This window comes from Convolutriloba macropyga, chromosome 2 (assembly GCF_964194025.1).
Source record: "Convolutriloba macropyga chromosome 2, txConMacr16.3, whole genome shotgun sequence".
Taxonomy (NCBI): domain Eukaryota; kingdom Metazoa; phylum Xenacoelomorpha; order Acoela; family Convolutidae; genus Convolutriloba; species Convolutriloba macropyga.
The window spans coordinates 44,019,039-44,041,756 of record NC_134469.1 but is presented as its reverse complement, the minus strand read 5'-3'; the positions used below and the strand labels follow the sequence as shown (position 1 = coordinate 44,041,756).

Here is a 22,718-nt window from a genome sequence, read left to right as displayed (position 1 = left end):
AAAAGTCTCAAGAAAGCACTGTCAGTCCCATTCGACATAATTTTTAAAGTATGATATTATAATTAAGGGTATCAAAGGCCTTTGCTATGTCTAGATACACTGTCGTTGTCATTTTGGTTGCTTCAAGTAGTTAAATACAACCTGCGGCAGTAGAGAAGTAATTGAGTGATGTTTGGACGATTTTTCCTAAAATCATGTTGCTCTACGCAAAGCTTTGGTTGCAGAAAGATTGGGAACTGTGTATACACCATAAACTCAAATATCAGTGACAAGGAGCTAAGCATGGCAATCGGTCGGTAGTTCTTGATATCTAATTTGCTACCGATCATGAACGGGGGTCGTACATGCATTTTTTTCCACAAACTGGAAACTCACATTTGCTGACACAGCAACTGAAGATGAACAAAAGTTGATTCGAAATGTACGGTCAACAGACTTCAAAATTTTTGGGTTGATTCCATCAGAAGAGTTAGCACCACTATGTATGTATTTTATTTCCTCGCTCAGAGTCACTTTGCTAAATTGAATGTCATCAAGAAATATTTCTGGCATTTGATTAAATGGAATGACAACTTCAGAATAGTCTTGAACAAAAACAGAAGCGATAAAATTGTTAAAACATTCTGCAGTGCTTTTGTACCCAAAAACTTATTTTTCCATGTACACCATTTTCTCAGGCAGAGCTGGCTGTTTTGTTATTTGTCTCATTATTTTTATGCATTGTTTGTTGACCAGTTTTTACTTTTTTCAACGAAATGTTTCTTGTCATTAATTAGAGAAATGGATAATTCTTCTCTAAGTCGTGAAATTTTCTCTGCGTTTTGTGTATTTTTCGCCGCTGTTCTGAATTTATTTTCTAAATGGATACTGTTAGAGGACATATAAAAAGGCGCATTGGTTTTTCTAGAGGTTTTGAGTGGAATTGCAATAGAAGACGCAAGTTCTAATTTATGGTAAAAAGGAGTCGACAATAATATCATTTGAGTCAAATGAAGACATTGGAAAATTAAAATTGATCGTAAATTCGTCCCAATTAGCTTTGCCAAATTCTAAACGTTTTATTTTAGGCAAGGCTCAGCATATTCAATCGAAATTTCAGCTAAGAATTACTTGTGATCTGAGAACGATTTCTCCTCTAATATTTCGCTACACAAGTTAGCATTGTTACTATGAAAAATGTCCAGCGAGCTTGCATGAGATTGCAGTGATGACATATTCAATTTTTTGAATCCGTTCAAAACTGCTTTTTCGTATGATCAATTACTACTTAAAATCAGCCAATCTGTGTGAGTGGAGTTAATGTCACCATTCAAAAAGAAAGTAAAGGAACGAATGGATCTTTGATATTCTTGGACATCTCTGACAATCTCCTGAACAGTTTTGCAGAACAATTTTGCACTGAGTCTATATTTGCAGTCAGCTGGGGAGTTATAAATGGTGATAATAACGATTGTAACCTCTTTAAAGATGTATAAGCAACAACAAATGAAATCTGAAATTGTTCGCAAAACTTCCATTTTGCATGATATATATATATATATATATATATATATATATATATATATATATAAAATATTAAATAATCATTTTATATATAGAGTGCTCTGTAATTGGGGTTGTGCATCTTACTGGGGGAACAAATGGAGAAGATAAATATATATATATATATATATATATATATATATATATATATATATATATATATATTCATAATTTGAGGTTCCATGTAGAACAAAAAATTAGCTCAAGTCACTTTAATGCTTCATATTACTCTTGATAGTTTTTGAGAAAGCCTTATAACTCTTGATTCATCTTATTATTTCTAAATCGCAAAATCATGCTTGGTGGTGCTGCTCAATCTTGACAACTTGGTACGTCTTACCATGTCATGATCAATCTTTTTTTTACTTTTTGGCCCGGATCTTGCATACATCCAAAGATCTTCATATTCGTTTATATCTTGATGTTTTCTTGTCTTGTAACATGCCAAGAGCTTGGCAAATATTATCCTCTTAGTTTGTTTCTGATGAAGCTGTTTCAAGTTTGGCTTCACTTGGAATGTTTCAAATCCTAAAGGCTGATGCAGACAGCTTTACGCAATCACTTAATAATTTGGACAAATTCTGAAATGCCATATCACAAGTGGCATTTCGTGCGTAAAATTTGATGCGCCTTATTGCCGAAGTCCAGTGATGAGTTAAAGAAAAGAGTAACCAATCTGTTGTACAATTGTGTTGTGGTGGGATTTCGATTGTCAAGCTCATATTGTAAAGGTCATGTCAAACTCATGTTGTCAAGATAATGTTGCTTACACCCCTCATTATATTTAGTGCCAGTACAGCCCACGAGCGTTTTTGATTGCCTTATAATTTAACTCACCTGGAAACCGATGTCCCTGTTTAGATTCTCCTTTCGTTCCACCAGAGCTGAACAAATCGACAATGTCAAGTAGTGGTGGCGATTCGTCCTCTAATTCTACGGGCAGTCAACAACAACAGAAAAAGGAGAAGTCACGCAAAGTGTTCATACCCGTCGATGGCAGTCCAGACAGTGAGAGGGCCTTCAACTGGTATGTGAGCAACATGAAGAGGGAGACAGATATTGTGCGCATATTCCACATGCCGGAGCCAGTGTCCCTCCCCCTCTTCACTCTTAACGAAGGTGGGTCTGTTCTATAAACAGGTTCTGAAAAAATGAGAAAATGTTGGGAAAATTGATGAGTGACCCCCCTTTCCAACAAAGGTGATTTTCATTTCCATTAACAAGCTTTTATCAGATTCATAAAATATCAAAAAACTAATAACTGACAAAGATGTCGGTGAAAAAAATAGTTTTTTGTATAGATGAAATAGATATCCAATCAATTCGCTTAGCCCGATGCTTATTTTGGAGTATTTTGTGCAACTGCTTTGCTTGCTTCCTTTCAACTATTTTGTCGAGATTAAGTTTTGCCATTTGTTTAGTGTAATCCTGGGTTGACAAAAAGTTTTAATCATAGAATTTTCATATTGTGAACCATTGACCTCATAAATCAAAAAAAATTTTAAAAGATTGGTAAAACTAAAATCTTGCAATAAATGAAAGTTCTATGACTACAGCTATTCCATTTTATGGGAGTTCTACAGTAACTAATTTTCTATAACAACAGAAAGAAGGCATCCAAAGAATCTTGGGTTTTTCGTGAGTTCTCATGAGCTTCTCAAAATTTTTGTTACTGATTTTTCTTGCAGAACAAGCAAAAATGGAGGCTTTTTCCAAGTCCCGGGAAATTATAGCTTAAATGTAAAATCCTGGATAGGCCAAGAATATTATAGCAAGTCACAAAAGCAAAGAAACAGAGCACAAATATTTTACAGCACACGTGCGAAGGTCCCTGTAAGGGCGCAAATGGATGGACATTTAACAAAAAATCGATTTAAAAAAAAAACATTTTACCCAGCAAAATTTAACCGACGACGTCAAAGAAAAAAACTTGGTGCTTTACAATCCTTATGGACAGAAGGCACAACCAAAACAGTATGGGTAACATTGAGCAACTCCTTGACCAGCAAATTTCTATTATATTTTCAAATAGGAATAACTTTTTGAGAAACATTTGACGAAATTGCAAATCTTGACGTTATATATCCCTTATGGGAAACTCTCTTATTTCAAGGCCAATTTTAGCCTAACGCACGCTTATATATCTTTTTTAGCAGCTTAGATCTAGTAGTAAAGTAATGACACTAATTTTCACGTTAAAACAATGTAGAAAATTTCGGTTATCCGATATACACCTGTTTTATGTAACAATTTTTTAAGCATTGACCCCATAGAAAAATCTCGAGCTGTTATACCACTCTTATGGATAGGAAGCACTACCAAAAAAGATGGCTCACATCGAACAACTACTCAACCAACTCCACACCAGTGCAGGAATTAAATTGTGGAAATCAGTTTGAGGCAAGACATGTATGCAAGTTTTAGTTCTAAAGCGCTCATAGAGAGGTCATATTAACACTCAGCACAAGTTTTGTTCACAAATCTAATTTACGTTATCTTTAATATCATTTGAGACATGTAAGTATCGATTATAACCCAGAATCACAATTTTTTTCATTTCTTATTGAAAATCGTAAATGATCAGTTTTATTAGCCTTCCAATTTTTTCACAAAGCGTTGTATAGCAGAGCGGCAATCTCACTGAGGCTAACACACTGGTGAAATTCAAAAATTTATAAAAACATGCATAATTCCCTTTTCAAGGAGATTGAAGCAATTTGGATTGCTGTTTTAGAACAAAATTTTGTGGAATCAAAAATTAGGTTTTTCAGTCAGTGTGCAATTCTCTTTATTTAATCATATTTCAGTTGTCTTTAGTATTTCAGTTACCTCATAATATGTGCATTGAGATCCTATTAGCAGGCAACTGTTTCCTAATGGGACGGTTCAGATAATTTGGAATAAGTTTGATCAATTTAATCGTCGCTCTCACTTTTTTTGGTATTTATTAATTTTATGTTTCCATTAATTTTTCTGGTCAAATATGTTAAACATGACTAGAGGGAATAAGCAACAACTATGTGTCCGAATTGCAATGAGTAATTGTCCTCTTATAGCTGGTGTTAAAAAATCTATTATCTTACAACAGTCTTTCAAAGGGAGGGTTATCTTGTAAGTCCTTGTAAAATGCTCACATGATTGTTGTCTTCTTACGTGTTCTTGTTTTGATAATCCTTTTTTGCAAGATCTTGCAAATTTTTTTTGAAGATTGAGCCGATTTTGATTATGTGGGAACTTTAAGAAATTTTAATTTGAGTTCCAGTCAGTATACAGTCTTTTTTGCCTAATGATATTTCCAAACTATCATAAACTACTTTAGCTGTTTTGTATAAACTTGGGCCTAAGTTGACCAAATAGAAAAGTGAATAAAACATTAACGGCACCGGATAGTTTTTAGATGAAAACATCTCTAGAACATCTAAAGTAAAATGGCGGTTTCAAAATTTCGAAAGTTTTGCATTAAGGCATTGTCAAGTTCCGTGAGATGGAGTGTGGTACTAAAACCGTACTAAAATGTAAACAATTTAAGAGCCAAACAAATGTCAGAAAAATCAGCAAAGCAGCCTATAAATCTTATTTTTTAAAAATTTTTAAAATTTTGTTGACGGCGGGCAACCTAAGTGCCCAGATTTGTTTTTTGTTACATTCTTTATCTAAGCCTATAAAACAATTTTCAATATACTTTGTTGGCCATTCTCAGCCTGAAATTCATTTCGGTCTCGTGGTTTTAAAGCTTTCAGATAAATTCGGTCATAATGTTTTTAAGTGTTTCTATTTAAAATGCGAAGATTAAATAAAAACTTACATCCTTGTTGTGTTCATTCACAAAAGCAATCCTGACAAAACTGCGATGCGATTTAAACGTTCAAAAAGTTAAAAAAGCTGATAAAGAGTTAAACAACATTTAATCAAAAATGCTTAACAGTTCAGAGGAGCAACAACTTGGTTCGGAAAAATGCGGAAGCATTTAATCTGAACAACTTTAAAATATTTTAAATCTCATACTTGTACTGTCGTGATTAATTGTACTGTCGTGAAAAGCATTGGTTCGTACTTGTGTTTTCATGCCTTCATAACATTTCTGCGTGAGCTAATAGTTTCCAATTCTCAGCAGAATAGCTTAAAATTTTAATCTGTGACGAGTATCAAACTGCAAAAACATTCTAGGGAGTAAAAATTCTGAACCTTTACATCCCAGGCCGAAGTCCCAGATGGAAACCGTCTCTCATCAGACCATCCTAGATCCAATCCCAGACCCAAATTACTTCTGATCACAATCAAATGCTCTAGAGTCTGCCTCTAAATAGACTATCCTGCTTATCTGGGGTAGTCCATGTTATTTTATCACCGAAATAACAGAGCGAGGCTTATCAGAATTCAACTCGGTCTGGGATCTCAGTATGGGTTGCCGACAATCTCTTTTAGATACCTGAAAGAGGTTTAGTCCTTTTGCTCTGGAACCCCCCCCCCCCCCCTCCCTACCAGCCTTCTTTTCATCAAGGAAGTCCTCCTCTCCTCCCTTTGTGAAATTCATGATGAACAAATGAAGACATTTTCACGCCCATTATAATGGGAGAGTCAACAGCATCTAATAGAAAGATTAACTATACCACAAATGCAAAACATGCTATTCAGTTTTGGCTTTCGTCACTAAAATGTAAGCATATCATAAAACCATTTACTATTTATGATGTGACGACTTTTTATCACTGGAATAAAAAAGAATGTCACATCATAAATGAGCAATCAATGATTTTATGACGAACATTTCAGCGACATAAATGACGTCACATCATAGAAGACTATTCAACAATGATTCTTAAGTATTCATTCATTCTTTCGTTATTATATTTCTCTCTTTTCATTACTCATACGGGGGGAAAAAACCAATGTTAACATTGAACTTCATTCGTGATAATTTGTTGGGTTGTGATAGCCATTCTTGAATAGTTGCTTTCCCTAACTAAAATTGTTTGGGGTGGGGTCCTTGGTACGTTTTTCTGAAACTGCTGCTTTTTAATTAGTTCACGTGGCAATTGTTTGGGGGTGGTGTCTCCAGGGGATGCCATTAACTGATAGCTGTTTCTACCACCCCTTTTGAGCTTTCTTAACTTTTCAGACTCAAGGTCAATTAAGATGGATTCTGAGCAACCGTAAATTTAATTGAGCACCGTCAGTAGCCAAGGACAACTTTCTGCCTTGGCTGACCTCTGTTCGCCAATTCTGAAGTACCGCGAAGCAAGGAGGAAGCCGAAACCCCTATAGGCACTATTAACTATATTTTTTCTTTGCTTCGTTCGGGATCTTTTCTGCTAGCGCCCCCCCCCCCCCAGCCTTATATAGCCGTTAAATTTGCACCCCCCTGAATTATTTATTTTCACCGCGTTCTCAGTATTCTTACAAAAAAGAACCGTCCCAACAGGGGTTCGAACCTCTGACCTCCTGCATGCCTTCCACTTCTGCCACTGCGCCAACCTTCACGTACTGCGTTGATATTTCTTCTGAGAAATCGTCGGTATATTGGGTTTGTTTGGTATGTTCGGTTTCGAACGTAAGTATGATTCGTTATGGTCGTTTTTAAATGAAAGAAATCTTCGGTATCATCGTGATTCTGATCGTTTTTCCAACGCAAAAATTAGTCGTTTTTTCATAATTTGTGTTGGTGTTGTGTTGAACAGGTGTGAACACTCCATTCAAGAACTGGGAGATGAAGTTACAGGAGAGACTGAAGAAGGTCACTGACCTTGAGGATCACTACAACTACAAACTCACCACTCACAGGATGCACCACAACTCCTCTGTCCTCATCTCACCCTCTGACGTAATCACCCCTTACATTAGCCCACGCCTTTAATAAAACCAAAAAACATTGCATTGAAAACAACTATAATTAACGGAGGTTTTGTGCGTCGTTGCAGCAGAATTCAGAGCTGAGATTTTGTTCAAAAAGTATTTATGATTTAGAGCTCAATCATTTTACATTTTCTCTTAAAAATTATGCAAAATCATGTATAGTTGAGGTTCCATTCTTAGGTTCAATGGATATTGTACTAAGAAATACCTTATGATTTGCATATATGATGTAATATATGATACTTGTATAAGTACTTTGAATTGTCAAGCCGGGATAAGAAACAGCCATATTTGACCGTTATTTTTTAGGCAAAATGGTCCAAGCTTTGTGATTATTAACCGGCATGGTGGTTTCTGACCGTAACTAAAAGAAGGAAATGGAAGTTTTTGATCGGTGATTTCCGAAATGGTTGTTTATGATTCTGGGCGTCCATTTCATTCTAGACGTTAATAAAAAACCGAAAAAGTTGAAATTTTGAACGTAGAAAAAATTAATTAACAAAGCTTGAAACACGTACGTGCAAGTTTTAGAATGCCAGATCTTAACAGTACCAGATTATAGAATGCCAGATCTTCCTTCATACAGTGCCAGATCTTACGGTATACAAATGTGTAAAAATGTGCTTTCATTTGAAATTGAATGTAGAGTTGTTACATACAGCCCCACTAAATGAGCACATGTCGAAGTTCGATAGAGTTGAAGATCCGATTATTTTTTCACTTCTCCGGATATTTTTTTACCCGTTGAAATTTTTCAGCAGTCGTTTTTGTCAGTGTTGTATCCTCGTCTGCCTTCTTTGATTGTGGAAAATTAACACTTTCTTTCTATTTGAAAGAAAGAAACAAAGATAATTCGATAAAATGCAATATATATATATATATATATGAAAAATCAGATTTTTAAGCCCCTCTCCATTAGTACGTTACGCTCCCTCAATTACAGAGCATGTTATATTATATTGTAAATCTTTATATAAAAATTTGGCGCAAGCATTGCAAACGGGAGTTCCAAATAATATGCATTCACTGTGCTTGGAGGACTCAAACGGAAAAGATCTCGAAAAAATTTCAAAGATCAAAAACTTTAAAACGGTTCATCAAAAAATTTTCACAGGGAAAAGAAAAAGGATGATTGTCTGCAAAAGTGATTTTCGTGTTTTTTAATGTAATAATAGGATTTATTCGGTTCCCCCAAATCAACTAAGACCTAACCTCCAGAATCTTGATCAGCGTTCTAGCACGAGAGCAAAATTACAGTATATGGGTGTAATTTTAAGCACTAACTGGATGGGGTTATAGATCCTGAAAGTTGTACTCTTTTCGTAATCAAAAATTTTAATCAATTTTGCAAAAAAAAATTTTTGACTGAACTTACACAACGCGTGTTTCAAAATGGTTACGTGACTTTGCTAAAATTACTTCGAACCGCTTTGTGATTCTCGATGAATGCCAGATTTTCTCAGTGACTTCACCAGGGTCACGTAACCAATACGTTCTGTCTCATTGCAGCAGAATAGTGATAGGGCTAGATTTTTCTATCAAATGTGCTGTGTTTAGTAATTATCGGCAGAATTTTAAGTGGTTGTTTCCCTTTAGAAATTTGTCGATTTTTTTCTCATTTGTTTAGTCAACTCGCGTTGCATAATATACCGGTGAAATAGCTTGTTAGCGCCCAATGAATACAACAAGAAGCTGAAGTTGTCAATTTCTGTCTTTCTATTAGATTATTCCTTCTTTACGTCACTATTTTTTGCCACTGTTGTCATATGGAGAGTGGCGAGAAAACACTGGCTAAAAAATTCTCATCAAATGCAGTGTGGCGTAAGTTATGCAAGAGTAGCGATCGCAGCGAGAGCTGAGCAAAAAAAACATAAATACATCGTTATATTTGTCCTCTCAAAGTTATTAAACAACTCGTCTTCACCTCAGCGATTGATTGTTTCTCGATTGTGATAAAAACAGTGTAATATTCATTAAACAGTTTCAAAAACGAAAAATAAGTATTCAGAAGAACACTTTCAGAACAAATACAAAGGACACTTATGCAGACACGGTATGATGTTGTTTTCTCATTGAAACTTGCCTTATTCGTAGAAACATTCATTGAAAGCTTTATTATTCTACCACAGCTACTCGTAAAATAAAAAGCCGGGTAGAGTTTGTGAGCGCATGAACCAATAGGAGGTGGGCTGCAATCGGAGGAATTTCTAAAACGTCCTCTCGTCGCTGAGCTGTTCTTACCCCATTGTATCCCCCCCCCTTGCTAGCCCCACTTTAACTTAATTAAAATCCTCCCCTTAGAGGTTCTAGTTATTCAAAACTAGTATCGTTGCGGTCTATTTTTACGTTGAGCTTTTTGTGAAGATTCCCCCCATTGAAGCACGTTATGTTGTCCAATATTTTCGTGAGAATGATTAATTGTTCTCCCCACTATTATACTATTGCAGCTCACTCTCAGATCAAAATTGTTTGCCTAGGGAAGATTCTTTAAAAGTTTTCCACATTCTGCCACGCTTGCATCGCATTGTCTCCTTCAAACAAATTAAATCTTCTGTCGTAATCAACTAAATACGAACAACCTCCCCCCCTCCACACACCCACCCACCCACCAACACACACACACACATACACGCACGCACACACACACACACACACACAGAGAGAGAGAGAGAGAGAGAGAGAGAGAGAGAGAGAGAGAGAGAGAGAGAGAGAGAGTCATACTTACATTGAAATGGGAACCATTTAGAAGGAAAAAATTTCAACCGATAGGAAACAAAAAATTTTGTAGATATGTGATATACCATTTACAAAGACTTTCATTTTGAAGAACCAATTCAGCTGGTTCGTTTGTCAATGATTCCTCAAAATTACAAAGATGCTCGTTAATGTGCGTTCGCACATGATGTTCCGACCCGATCTCATCTACACTTTTGACTTAATTGTCAACCAAATATAGAGATAACAAAAATAGATGTTTGAGTTTAAAAATTCGTTTAACAAACTAACTACTTATTGAATTACATAATGCCATGCCTCATTACAGCGCTGATAAGATCTGTCATTGAAAAAATTACGAGAAAGAGAACAAACAACAAAATAAGCAAAAACAAAAATTTCACAGCAAAAACTAAATATCTAAATTTCAACGCACCTAGTAACAACGCCAAAATGCAATTGGATAAAAACTTGACTACACAAGTTTACTTTGTCAATACTAAACAGCAGATGGAATATTTCCTTAATGAGACTAGGTAACAAAGTCGACAAAAGGAAATAATGAGGCGAAACTCAAAAATCAATCTACATTTTTGAAAACAAATAATGTCTAAAGTCTTAAAAATCCTAAGCTTTTAAAATAACTCTTAATAAATTTACTGAACATTCACTATGAAGCCAATAGTACCTGTCGTTGGTTAGACTAAGCCATAGGAACGGACTACAGAAGCAGGAAAAAGTCAAAAAATTAAACAATTTGAGAAAACACAAATTATTGAAGCCATTGAAATCATTAGCTATTATCAGAAAACTATGTATTCTTCCTTCTATTTGCATTCTAACTAATTTCAGCTAAAATTATTGTGAAAGAAAAAATAAATTCATTTGGGCCACATATGAAAATCATTGGGATATGTTAATACCGGAATGGGCTAAAAGAAGAGAAAAGGAAACACAAGTACATCACTAAAACTTTTATTTAAACCCATATTGTCCCCAAACAAAACATCAGTTACAACATGATATCACCAGACATTTAAATTTTTCAAATACAAGCAATTGAATAGTACCTCTCAATGATGAGAATAAATTAGAAGTTGACGAAAAGAAGAACAAAATTGAAAATTTTAAAATATCAATGAAAATGTTTAATATCATTAACTTTATTACTGTTACTTATAAAATGACTGCCTCGAATAACCTCAATCCTTGAATGCTCAATTAAAAGCTTCTGAGACCGGTCATCTCTTTACGCCTACCTAAAGATTTTAAAAAATGGCAAAAACCGCAAAAAAATTGAGCGAGAAAAGTGTCGAAGCCAATATAGAATAACTTTTCGGTAAACAATTTTCTATTATCAATTAAATTTTTGACAACATGAAATTATTCTTATCAATTTGATTTCAAAAAATCAAATTATGAACAATTACATCAAAACCACGAAATTTCTGAGAAAACGCGTAGTATCAACGCCATTAATTTCATTTGCTTTCAACGGAAGGCAATAAAAGCGCTCGATTGGGAGCTTAAAAGTTGTTCCTCGATGGAATGACAAAAATGTTTGTTATTGGCAAGTCATCGATACGATAAGACATTACAATAAGTCATTGACTAAGAAAACAACAACAAATACAGGCATTAACAAAAATTCAGTAGAAAAGTCCGAGACGAAATTGTCGAAGCCATTTAAACCATAAGCCTTACTTTGAAAACTTTATCTATGATCATTTTCTAAGGTCTTTTCTAAGCCAATGGCAACTAACCATAGTAGGATATTCTGGTGAGATTTTACAAGAACCAATAACATATCCAAAAGTTAATCAAATATTCAAAAAATTAATGAAAACTCGTGCATCGAACTCATCAAACCAATAGTTAGAAGACAAAGCCGCAAACTGGTTTATTTTTGTTGAACTGCAAAAGAAAGAGTTCCGGTAATTTCTGAGATGTTCGTAGAGTTCACGAAGATAAGTTTACGATTTGTTAATGTTCAAAAAATTTTTTCGAGAATGGATTTTTGAAGTCTTAACAGCCCATAAAATCATTAGCTTTTAACTGAAGTCAATAAACACGCTCAATTATGAGTTTATAGAAGGACAAGGATGTTTGTTATGCATGAGTAACCAATAAAATATTACGATAATTCTTATGACTATCAGAACAAAAACAAATACAGAAGCCAAAAATTTCATTAGAAAAGTGCGAGAAGAAAGTGTCTCAGCCATTTAAAGCATAACTTTTTATCTGAAAATTTTATCTGTGCTCTTTTGAACGTCTTCTCGAAACCAATGGGGCAATCAATATTAGGATAATGGGATAAGAAATCAACAGGAACCAAAAATACAAAATTACCAAAAAGTTTTTTTTTTGAAATCTTGTGGCATCAAAGTCACAAACCAAAAATAAGAAAAAAGACGGTAACCAAAAATACTTAGTTTGCAGTAGAAAAAAAAGAACGGGCTTCGGGTCATTACTGAGAATTTTTTACAATTCACGAAAGTAAGTTTAAAATTGGTTAATGTTCAAAAGTTTTCGAAAACTTATTTTTAAAGTCTTAACAGACATTAAGATCAATAGCTTTCAAGAGAAGTCAATGAATACGCTCAGTAATTACTCGATAGAAGGACAGAGATGTTTGTTATGCGTGGGTGTTCAATGTGATATCACAATGAAACTGTGAAAACAACAACAATTACAGGCAAAAAATAACGAAAAATCAGTAGAAAAGTGCAATAAGAAAGGGTCGAAGCCATTTAAACCATAAGTTTTTCTCTGAAAACTTTATCTATGATCCAATGAACTCCTTGTCTAAGTCAATGGGATTTAAATATTTCCCTAAACCAATGGGAGCTATCGATATTAGGATAATGTGATAAGAATTCAGCATGAATCGAAAATACAAAAAAATCCGATTTTTTTAATTGTTTTTGAAATCTTGTGGCGTCGAAGTCATAAAACCAATAGTTAGAAAGTGAAACCGCTAATTAGTTTAATTTTGTTTGCAGTAGAAAGGAAGGGGGTCCTGTCAATACTGAGACTGACTTACAGTTTACAAAAATAAGTTTATGATCGGTTAATGTTCAAAAAATTTCGAAAAACTATATACAATACCTTAACAGCAATCAGCTTTCCAGTCAAAGCACTAAATAACTTGAATAAGGCTCATTACGAAAGCTCTTGCACTTTAGTCAACGAGTGTATGCCATATGGCTCCAAAAATTTAGTAAAACCTCAAAAAGAAAATCAAAATTTCATTAAAAATTACAAAAACCCAGAGCCGAAGCCCAAAAAAACACGTGCGATTCCTTGAAAACGAGTTTTTCCATTAGGCTTGATTTCACTCTAAATCAGGTTTATCATTAAGCAAACATCGATATGAAAAGTGGCCAGTCTTTAGGTGACCAATAAAAAACATGAACTTTCTGAAAAAAACAGCTCTCAAATAGATTTCGATTTTTTTATAGTAAATTTGCCTGTGAGACCAGAACTAGTGTTTTTTATCACCTTTCGTGTATTATGAATACAAAATCGATTCACTTTGAGGCGTGAAATGTAATTTTGAATTAAAGATTTTATAGAAAAGATCATAATTTGAAGAAAAATTACAGTAAAAGTGTACGAAATCATGTCAATTATCATGTCTTCACACAAAACTTCAATCCTCGATAGCTCTTCGAAAAAAATCTGTTTAATTTCAGTTTCTAAGCTGGACCAGCGTTTTAATGATACCACTCACATTTCTCTACGGTGAATATATCGATTGGCCAAAATTGTCTCAACAAAGAAACACATTTGAGTATGTAGTTCTTCCCCACAAGTGGGGTCGGAACAATAATAGCAAAAATACGTTACGTAAAAGACTTTTTACGTCATAGGACATCGTCCATCGGCTCGTCCCATCCACAAGCTTTTAAGCATGCTTACACACTTAAAGTTACTATGCGCTTGAACATATAACAAATAAACAGTTCATAAATGCTAACATTCCAAGTGGAAAATTACAAGACTCACAATTTTTATGGAACAAATTTTACTTTGGGGGTCAGTATAGACCCTCAAATTGGGCCTTATTGACCGATTTGTGCCAGTGGATTTCACACGCAATCTTAATACATTCTGTGCTAAATTGGCATGATTTGAAATTTTTTGACGAGATTAGTTTTGTCCACAAACGCGTTTTGTTGAAAACGCTGACAGATTAGGGTACGTGTTTTCAAAAGTCAAAATTAATTGTTCCGACCCCACTTGTGGGGGGAGGAACTATATACTCAAATGGGGTTTTTTTGTTCCGTGAATTTTGGCCGACCGATATATTCATTGTAGAGAAATGTGCTTGGTATCATTAAAAAGCTCGTCCAGCGTAGAATTCGAAATTAAAAAGATATTTTTGAATTTCGTTTTTTGCGAAGATTTATCGAGGTTTAAAGTTTCATGTGAACACTGGATATTTGGTTCACTTTTGTTCACTTTTACCGTAATTTTCGTTCGAATTAACGTTTTTTCTACGAAAAATTTAATTCAAAACTAGATTTCACGCCAAAAAGTAAATCAATTTTAGGTTTTTAATAGACGAAAGGAGATAAGAAAGACTAGTTCTAGTCTTAGAGGAAAGTTTAAAATATAAAAAAAAAATCGAATTATGTTTGGGAGCTCTTTTTTTAGAAAATTTTGAAATTTTTTGGTTTTTTCAAGTCACCTAGAGACTACTAGACACTTTTAATATCGAAGTTCCCTTAAAGCCAAACCTCTTTTACGACCAAATGAAGCCCAATGAACAAAAAATTTGTTTCGAGGGGATCGCTCATGTTTTTTTTTGGACTCGTATCTCAAATTTCGTAATTTCAAATGAAATTTTGATTTTTTTTTGAGGTTTTACTAAAGTTTTATAATCCTATGACATAAACTTGTTGACTAAAGGTGAAATAAATTTGCTAGTGAGCATTATGTGAACCTATCTAGTACTGTGAGTAGACAGCTAATGGCTGTTAAGACTTTGAAAATGAATTTTCGAAAGTTTTTTAAAATTAGTAAATCATAAACTTATTTTTGTGAACTGTAAGTTCGTCTCAGTAAAAACAGGGTTGAACTCCTTCATACCACTGCAACATAAGTTAATCTCATTGGCGGCTTTATCAAATAACTATTGGTTATACGTCTTCAATGCCACAAGATTTCAAACTTTTTTAAAAATTTTTTGGACATTTCGTTTTATTGGTTCATTTTGAAATCTTATCACGTCATCCTAATATTGATGGCTACATCTTCCTTTAGTGAAACCGTCCAAAGGATCATAGATGAAACTTTCTGAGAAAAAAATATGGTTTAAATGGCTTCAACACTTCTCCCATTTTTCTAAAGAAATTTTGGTTTTTGCCTGTATTTGTCGTTTTTTTTCATAGTCATAAGACATATTGTGATGTCTTATTGATTACCTAAGCATCATAAACATCCTTGTATTCACATCGTGGCATAGCTGAGCGTATTCTTCGAATTCCTATGAAAGCTTTTGAGTTTAATGGCTGTTAAGACTTTAAAAATATTTTTTATTTTTTTTTAACATAAATCAATCTTAAGATTATATTCGTGGATTGTAAGTCAGTCTCGGTAATCACAGAACCGTTTTTTTTCTACATCAACAACAATTTATCTATTTAGCGGTTTTGTGTTCTAACTATTGGTTTTTTTGACTTCGGTTCACGCGTTTTCATAATTTTTATAATTTTTGGATTTTTTTTAGTAATTTTGGTTCCTTTTGAAATCGTATTACATTATCCTAATATTGATAGCTCCCATTGGCTTAGTGAAGACGTTCGATGGATCGCTGAAAAAGTTTTCAGAGAAAAAAGCTTATGGTTTAAATAGCTTCGACACTTTCTTCTCTCAATTTTCAACCGAACTTTTGGATTTTGCCTGTTTTTGTTGTTGTTTTCATAGTCAATGACTTGTTGTAATGTCTTATTGATAAATTTTGAATGACAACCATCCTAGTCGTCACATCATCTAGGCATAGGTTAGCGTATCAAATGCCTTCCGTTGAAAGCTGTAGAATTTTTTGACTTTGATACTATGGGTTTTCTCAAAAATTTCGTGGTTTTGATGTATTTTTCTTTGCCATACGACTTTTTGTGATGAGTTATTGATGTCACATGAATGAAATCTATTATTGCTATTTCATCGAGGCAGAATTTAGTGTGTTTAATTAACTTAAAATGTAGCATTTTTTTAAATTGAAACATCTATTTTTGTTATCTCTTCATTTGGTTGACAATTAAGTCAAAAATGTAGATGAGCTCGGGTCGGAACATCATGTGCGAACGCACATTAGCGAGCCGCCTTGTTATCTTTTACGATTTGAGTAATAAGATTTCGAGATTTGTGTCAATTAGATTTAATCGCCCTTGATTATATAAATTAAACTCAATTATGGGAAAAGGGATATTTGTGCATTTAATCATTGATTAAACGTATAAGTGAATTAGAAAATATATCGGAATTGAAGAATGTAAAATTGCTTCTTCACGCTCTGTTAAACCTACTGAAAAAAATCTGTCTATGTAGGCGACTTTGTTTTGTCAGTTTTGTCCAAGAAATGTCTCTAAAAGCCTTTTTTGGACAACACTAATGGATTAGTGTAAGTGTAGCTTAAGTTTCAAAGGGTCTGTTTTGACCAGTAATGTTTTGACTAATAAAGCGCCAACTTCGCCTGGTAAACATGGATTAGTATCAATTCAAATCGCGGTTTTTGAATACACTTTTGTTTACTAAAGCACACAAAGACAAAGCAAAATAATTGGAATTTCAGTTAGCAGAATTTTTTGAAAGACTCCTTATTTGTTCAGTAGTCCCGCGAATGAAAATTGACCCCATTGTCATGAAAAACTCTGCTTTTGCATTATCTCGATTTGCAAAATTTCGGAAGTTTGGCTTCATTCAATAGGCGATAATTTTAACTCAGAAATGTTCTCAAATTTAAAGGTTTTCATAAAATGTTATTTGCACTAAATTTTCACATATCCCGAAAATTAAAAAAAATGCCCTGGTCTCTGTAGCTAACTGTGCAGCTCGCTGAAACTTGCTAGCAGTTCTTTTCAAACGCTGATAGCGGTTCAAGCAGCAGAAGGTTGTTGGGAAACCAGGTTCCTACGTCAAGGGAAAATTTGAATTATTCCCTTCTCATCAGCTTTGACAGATCAGTTAAATTGATTTTGGGTGAACTCAGCGATTTCCTCTTACAAAATGGTTAATATTGGTTTCGATTCGGAAGCAATATGCCATTTTCTAAAATAGTTTTTATATCTCAGTTAAAATCCTCTTTAAAGTGATGCCATCATTGAAACCTCAAACACTTTGTAAGAAACCATGATTGGTTCTCAAAACCAAAGTATATGGTGACCAAGCTAGCAAGATGTGACGTAAAATTTCAATACTTATAGCCTGAGAATTTACATTTTTTTCGGAAATGTACATGCGCAATAACATTAACTTAACAACATCTAGTTTGCAATAAAGAGTCACAAACGACTAGTGCGAGGGTCTGGGAAGGGGGCAGAATAGAGCCCTCATTTTTGTTTGTATAATGTTTAGGCGTCTGGGAAGGAGAGTCTGGCCATTGAGATCTGTCAGGAGGCAGACAAGTTCGAGACGGACATGATAGTCATGGCTAGCACCGGGTGGGGAGGGGTGAAGAAAAAGCTGCTCAAGGGTGGCAGTGTGGCCAACTTCGTAGTCCAAATGGCTCTTCTGCCAGTTATGCTGGTTCCAACGGCCAAAAACGAGGCTAGAATGCATGAAAGACGAGCTAGCATCCGAAGGGACAGCAACTGCTCAAATTAGACTAAAAACTCACACAGAGGGCCAGTGCTCGAAGAGCAGAAAAACACCAAAAAGATATCTTTCTAGACAACTCATCTTGTCAGTTTTTCAATGAGAGACTAAATTTGAAATCCATCAGAGAAAGTTGAGCGTTTTTTTTTCTATTCATTCCGAACACAAAAATTAAAGATGAGAATTTTGATCATAACATGATAATAATTTTTTTCGCCGTGATGTCAACGATTTAGGTCCGATTCTTGACAAGATGTGTTTCAGTGACAAAGTATATCACGATTTTTGAGTTAACCAAACAAACTTATTCTTCTATTGGCTGATATGGAAACTGCCCCCGAGTATGTCCTCGTATTTCTAACAGAAGATTTTAGATAGAAAGCACACAAACACCCCTAATATATTTCCTGTTATTATAAGTAGAACTGACATTGTAGTGTATTGTAGTTGTGATGTAGATTTGTATTTCAATGGAAATTTAATTACTGTTGATATTAAGCAAAGTTTTTCCAGAGAACAATGCATTCATAATCATTTATGGTCAATTAGAGGATTTTTCCCCGAGATAATTTCAAACTAAAAAGTTACCTAAATAAGAAATTAGAAATGATAAGAAAATGCAAGATTGTAAGAAATTTTAGTCACTCTGTAATGATGAGTAGTGAACAGCATTCATTGCACAAATGAAAACTGTGGTAGTCGAATTAAACATTTAAAAAGAATAAATAATAGAATACAAATTTCCATGCTTTTGCTTCGTCTTTTGGCCGATCGATATATTTGGCTTAAGACATTAGTGGTGTCATTAAAAAAACCATCGAGCGTAGAATTGTAATTTCAAAACAGTTTTCCAAATTTTGTCCTTTTTCTAGGAATTAACAGGAATAATGCTCTTGTGAACATTTGCCACTTACCGTAATTTTTTTCAACTTTAGCGTAAGTGTATTGACAAACATTTAATATTTTTGCCTCTTTTCCCCAGTCGAGACCAGATGGTTATCTTGCAAGATTCTGCCAGAATCTTGCGAAAAATGGTTATCTTGCAAGATCTTGCAAGACGAATGGTTATCTTGCAAGATTCTTGCAAGACGAATGGTTATCTTGCAAGATTCTTGCAGAAAAATAATATAAAAAACACACCAAAATGTGGCTCTGGGTGAAGAAAAAATAATCCAAATAATTGCGCAAGTGAACACTCAACCAGAAGACGCAAGTGAACACTCAACGAAAAGTGGTGAAAATACCAGAAAAAAAGTATTTTTAAATCATTTTTTCTATACAATGGAGCGAAAAATATCCCTCCCAACCTAGGGTTTTGAATTCTTCCTGTAATCTACTTTCAAATAATAATTACAGTTTTTCAGAGAGGTCAGTTGGGTGCAAGTGAAACTGCAAAGTGTTGAAGGGAGACAAAATTGGTGAAATTACCAAAAAAAAAAGTATTTTTAAATCATTTTTTTATATGACGGAGCGAAAAATATCCCTCCCAACCTAGAGTTTTGAATTCTTTCTGTAATCTACTTTCAAATAATAATTACAGTTTTTCAGAGAGGTCAGTTGGGTGCAAGTGAAACTGCAAAGTGTTGAAGGGAGAAAAAGTTGGTGAAATTACCAAAAAAAAAATTTGTTTAAATCATTTTTTCTATACGATGGAGCGAAAAATATCCCTCCCAACCTAGAATTTTGAATTCCTTCTGTAATCTACTTTCAAATAATAATTACAGTTTTTAAGAGAGATCAGTTGGGTGCCCCTCAGGCTTTTATTAGGAAAAGTACAAAGAAAACAACTAAAAAAATTCTTTGTAACAAAAACTGATAGCTTTACTGGTTTCCAGTGGGTCCGATTTAATATAATTGGTGGCCAATTGCTTCTAGTGTTGTTTCGCTTAAACTTATTCAGAGGGTTTGTGAATCAATAGAGATCAGCTTTGAATGTAGATTTTTGAAAATTTTTTTGAGGGCTTAAGTTTTCAGATAGCGTTTTATAGTTATGGTCCTATCTTCAAAACACTATTTTATGGCGCATTGTTGAGCTAATGTAATTGCTTAAAAGAATACATAGACTGTTTGCGTTAGATGTTTTTTTTAAAATGAAGGAATTTTTTAAATTTGCTGTAAAAATGATACGTTTCAAACAAAAACTCGCAACTGCTTGATGTTTAATTATCTCTGAGCATTCTCTAAGAAATTGCATCCAGTATACTATACGCAAAATCAATTTAGCAATGTTAGAAGTTTATCTTGATGTGAACTTTTCACTGTTTGCAAAGCCCCTCATGCTTTTATTAGGAAAAGAAAAAAAAACAACCAAAAAAGATTTTTGTAACAAAAACTGATAGCTTTACTGGTTTCCAGTGGGTCAGATTTAATATATTTGGTGGCCAATTGTTCCTAGTAATATTTCGCCTAAATTGATTCAGAGTGTTTGTGAATCAATAGAGATCAGCTTTGAATGTAGATTCTGGGAAAAATTGTTTGAGGGCTTAAGTTTTCAGAAAGCGTTTTTTAGTTATGGTCCTAATATCTCACAACAAAATCTTCAAAACACTATTTTATGGCCCATTGTTAAGCCTATGTAATCAGTTGAAAGAACATATAGACTGTTTGCGTTAGATGTTTCTTTAAAACGAAGGAATTTTTTTAATTTGCTGTAAAAATGATACGTTTCAAAGAAAAACTCGCAATTGCGTGATGTTTAATTATCTCTGAGCATTCTCTAAGAAATTGCATCCAGTATACTATACGTATAATCAAATTAACAATGTTGGTAGCCTATCTTGATGTGAACTTTTCACTGCTTGCAAAGCCCCTCAGGCTTTTATTAGGAAAAGAAAAAAAAAACAACTAAAAAAGATCTTAGTAACAAAAACTGATAGCTTTACTGGTTTCCAGTGGGTCAGATTTAATATATTTGGTGGCCAATTGTTCCTAGTAATATTTCGCCTAAATTGATTCAGAGGGTTTGTGAATCAATTGAGATCAGCTTTGAATGTAGATTCTGGGAAAAATTGTTTGAGGGCTTAAGTTTTCAGAAAGCGTTTTTTTAGTTAAGGTCCTAATATCTCACAACAAAATCTTCAAAACACTATTTTATGGCCCATTGTTAAGCCTATGTAATCAGCTGAAAGAACATATAGACTGTTTGCGTTAGATGTTTCTTTAAAACGAAGGAATTTTTTTAATTTGCTCTAAAAATGATACGTTTCAAAGAAAAACTCGCAATTGCGTGATGTTTAATTATCTCTGAGCATTCTCTAAGAAATTGCATCCAGTATACTATACGTATAATCAAATTAACAATGTTGGTAGCCTATCTTGATGAGAACTTTTCACTGCTTGCAAAACTCCTCAGGCTTTTATTAGGAAAAGTAGAAAAAAAACAACCAAAACAGATCTTTGTAACAAAAACTGATAGCTTTACTGGTTTCAAATGGGTCCGATTTAATATAATTGGTGGCCAATTGCTCCTAGTAAGATTTCTCTTAAACTGTTTCAGAGGGTTTGTGAATTAATAGAGATCAGCTTTGAATGTAGATTCTGGAAAAAGTTGTTTGAGGGCTTAAGTTTTCAGAAAGCGTTTTTTAGTTAAGGTCCTAATATCTCACAACAAGAACTTCAAAACACTATTTTATGGCCTATTGTTGAGCAAATGTGATCAATTGAAAGATAAAATAGACTGTTTGCGTTAGATGTTTCTTTAAAATGAATGAATTTCTAAAATTTGCTGTAAAAATGATACGTTTCAAAAAAAAACTCGCAATTGCGTGATGTTTAATTATTTCTGAGCATTCTCTAGGAAATTGCATTCAGTATACTATACGTATAATCAAATTAACAATGTTGTTAGCCTATCTTGATGAGAACTTTTCACTGCTTGCAAAACTCCTCAGGCTTTTATTAGGAAAAGTACAAAAAAAAACAACCAAAAAAGATTTTTGTAACAAAAACTGATAGCTTTACTGGTTTCCAGTGGGTCAGATTTAATATATTTGGTGGCCAATTGTTCCTAGTAATATTTCTCTTAAACTGTTTCAGAGGGTTTGTGAATTAATAGAGATCAGCTTTGAATGTAGATTCTGGAAAAAGTTGTTTGAGGGCTTAAGTTTTCAGAAAGCGTTTTTTAGTTAAGGTCCTAATATCTCACAACAAAAACTTCAAAACACTATTTTATGGCCTATTGTTAAGCAAATGTGATCAATTGAAAGATTACATAGACTGTTTGCGTTAGAAGTTTCTTTAAAATGAATGAATTTCTAAAATTTGCTGTAAAAGTGATACGTTTCAAAGAAAATATCGCAATTGCGTGATGTTTAATTATTTCTGAGCATTCTCTAGGAAATTGCATCCAGTATACTATACGTATAATCAAATTAACAATGTTGGTAGCCTATCTTGATGAGAACTTTTCACTTTTTGCAAAGCCCCTCAGGCTTTTATTAGGGAAAGTACAGAAAAAAACAACCAAAAAGGTGCTTGGCAACAAAAAGTGATAGCTTTACTGGTTTCAAGTTCGGTGGACTCAGCATGTTGGGTAGCAAATTACCTGCAGCAAAATAGCACTATAAATGATTCAGAGACTTTGTGAATTAATAACCGCAGTTATTAACGTACAATTTTGAAATTACTGTTCGAGGTCTCAAATTTTTGAAAAATGTTTATATTGTTAAATTGCCAATATCTCTAAACACAGAGGGTTAAAAATTACGTTCAATAATGGAAATTAAAGCTTGTGTTGCTGGCTCAACGATCATTTACAAGAAAAGCATCATAAATTTCGTTTAAAT

General features: G+C 33.9%; 2 protein-coding genes across 2 annotated transcripts in view; one reads left to right on the top strand and one right to left on the bottom strand.

Annotated features, from left to right (window-relative positions):
- LOC142358690 (V-type proton ATPase subunit H-like) overlaps positions 1-22,718 on the bottom strand; it is a 462,227-nt gene that overhangs the window by 329,917 nt on the left and 109,592 nt on the right. The gene's annotated exons all lie outside the window — the stretch shown is intronic.
- On the top strand, positions 2,383-18,437 carry LOC142335297 (uncharacterized). The gene is made up of 3 exons (XM_075383736.1): positions 2,383-2,661; positions 7,221-7,363; positions 17,695-18,437. The coding sequence occupies exons 1-3, from the start codon at positions 2,442-2,444 to the stop codon at positions 17,941-17,943; spliced, it is 612 nt and encodes a 203-aa protein (XP_075239851.1). The 5' UTR covers positions 2,383-2,441; the 3' UTR covers positions 17,944-18,437.

What these genes read in the sequence shown, in the direction of transcription:
- LOC142335297 (XM_075383736.1), top strand. Translation starts at nt 2,442, where the DNA reads ATGTCAAGTAGTGGTGGCGATTCGTCCTCTAATTCTACGGGCAGTCAA. An exon ending in CCTCTTCACTCTTAACGAAG is followed by an intron (nt 2,662 to 7,220) that starts GTGGGTCTGTTC and finishes TGTGTTGAACAG; the next exon opens with GTGTGAACACTCCATTCAAG. An exon ending in TCCTCATCTCACCCTCTGAC is followed by an intron (nt 7,364 to 17,694) that starts GTAATCACCCCT and finishes TATAATGTTTAG; the next exon opens with GCGTCTGGGAAGGAGAGTCT.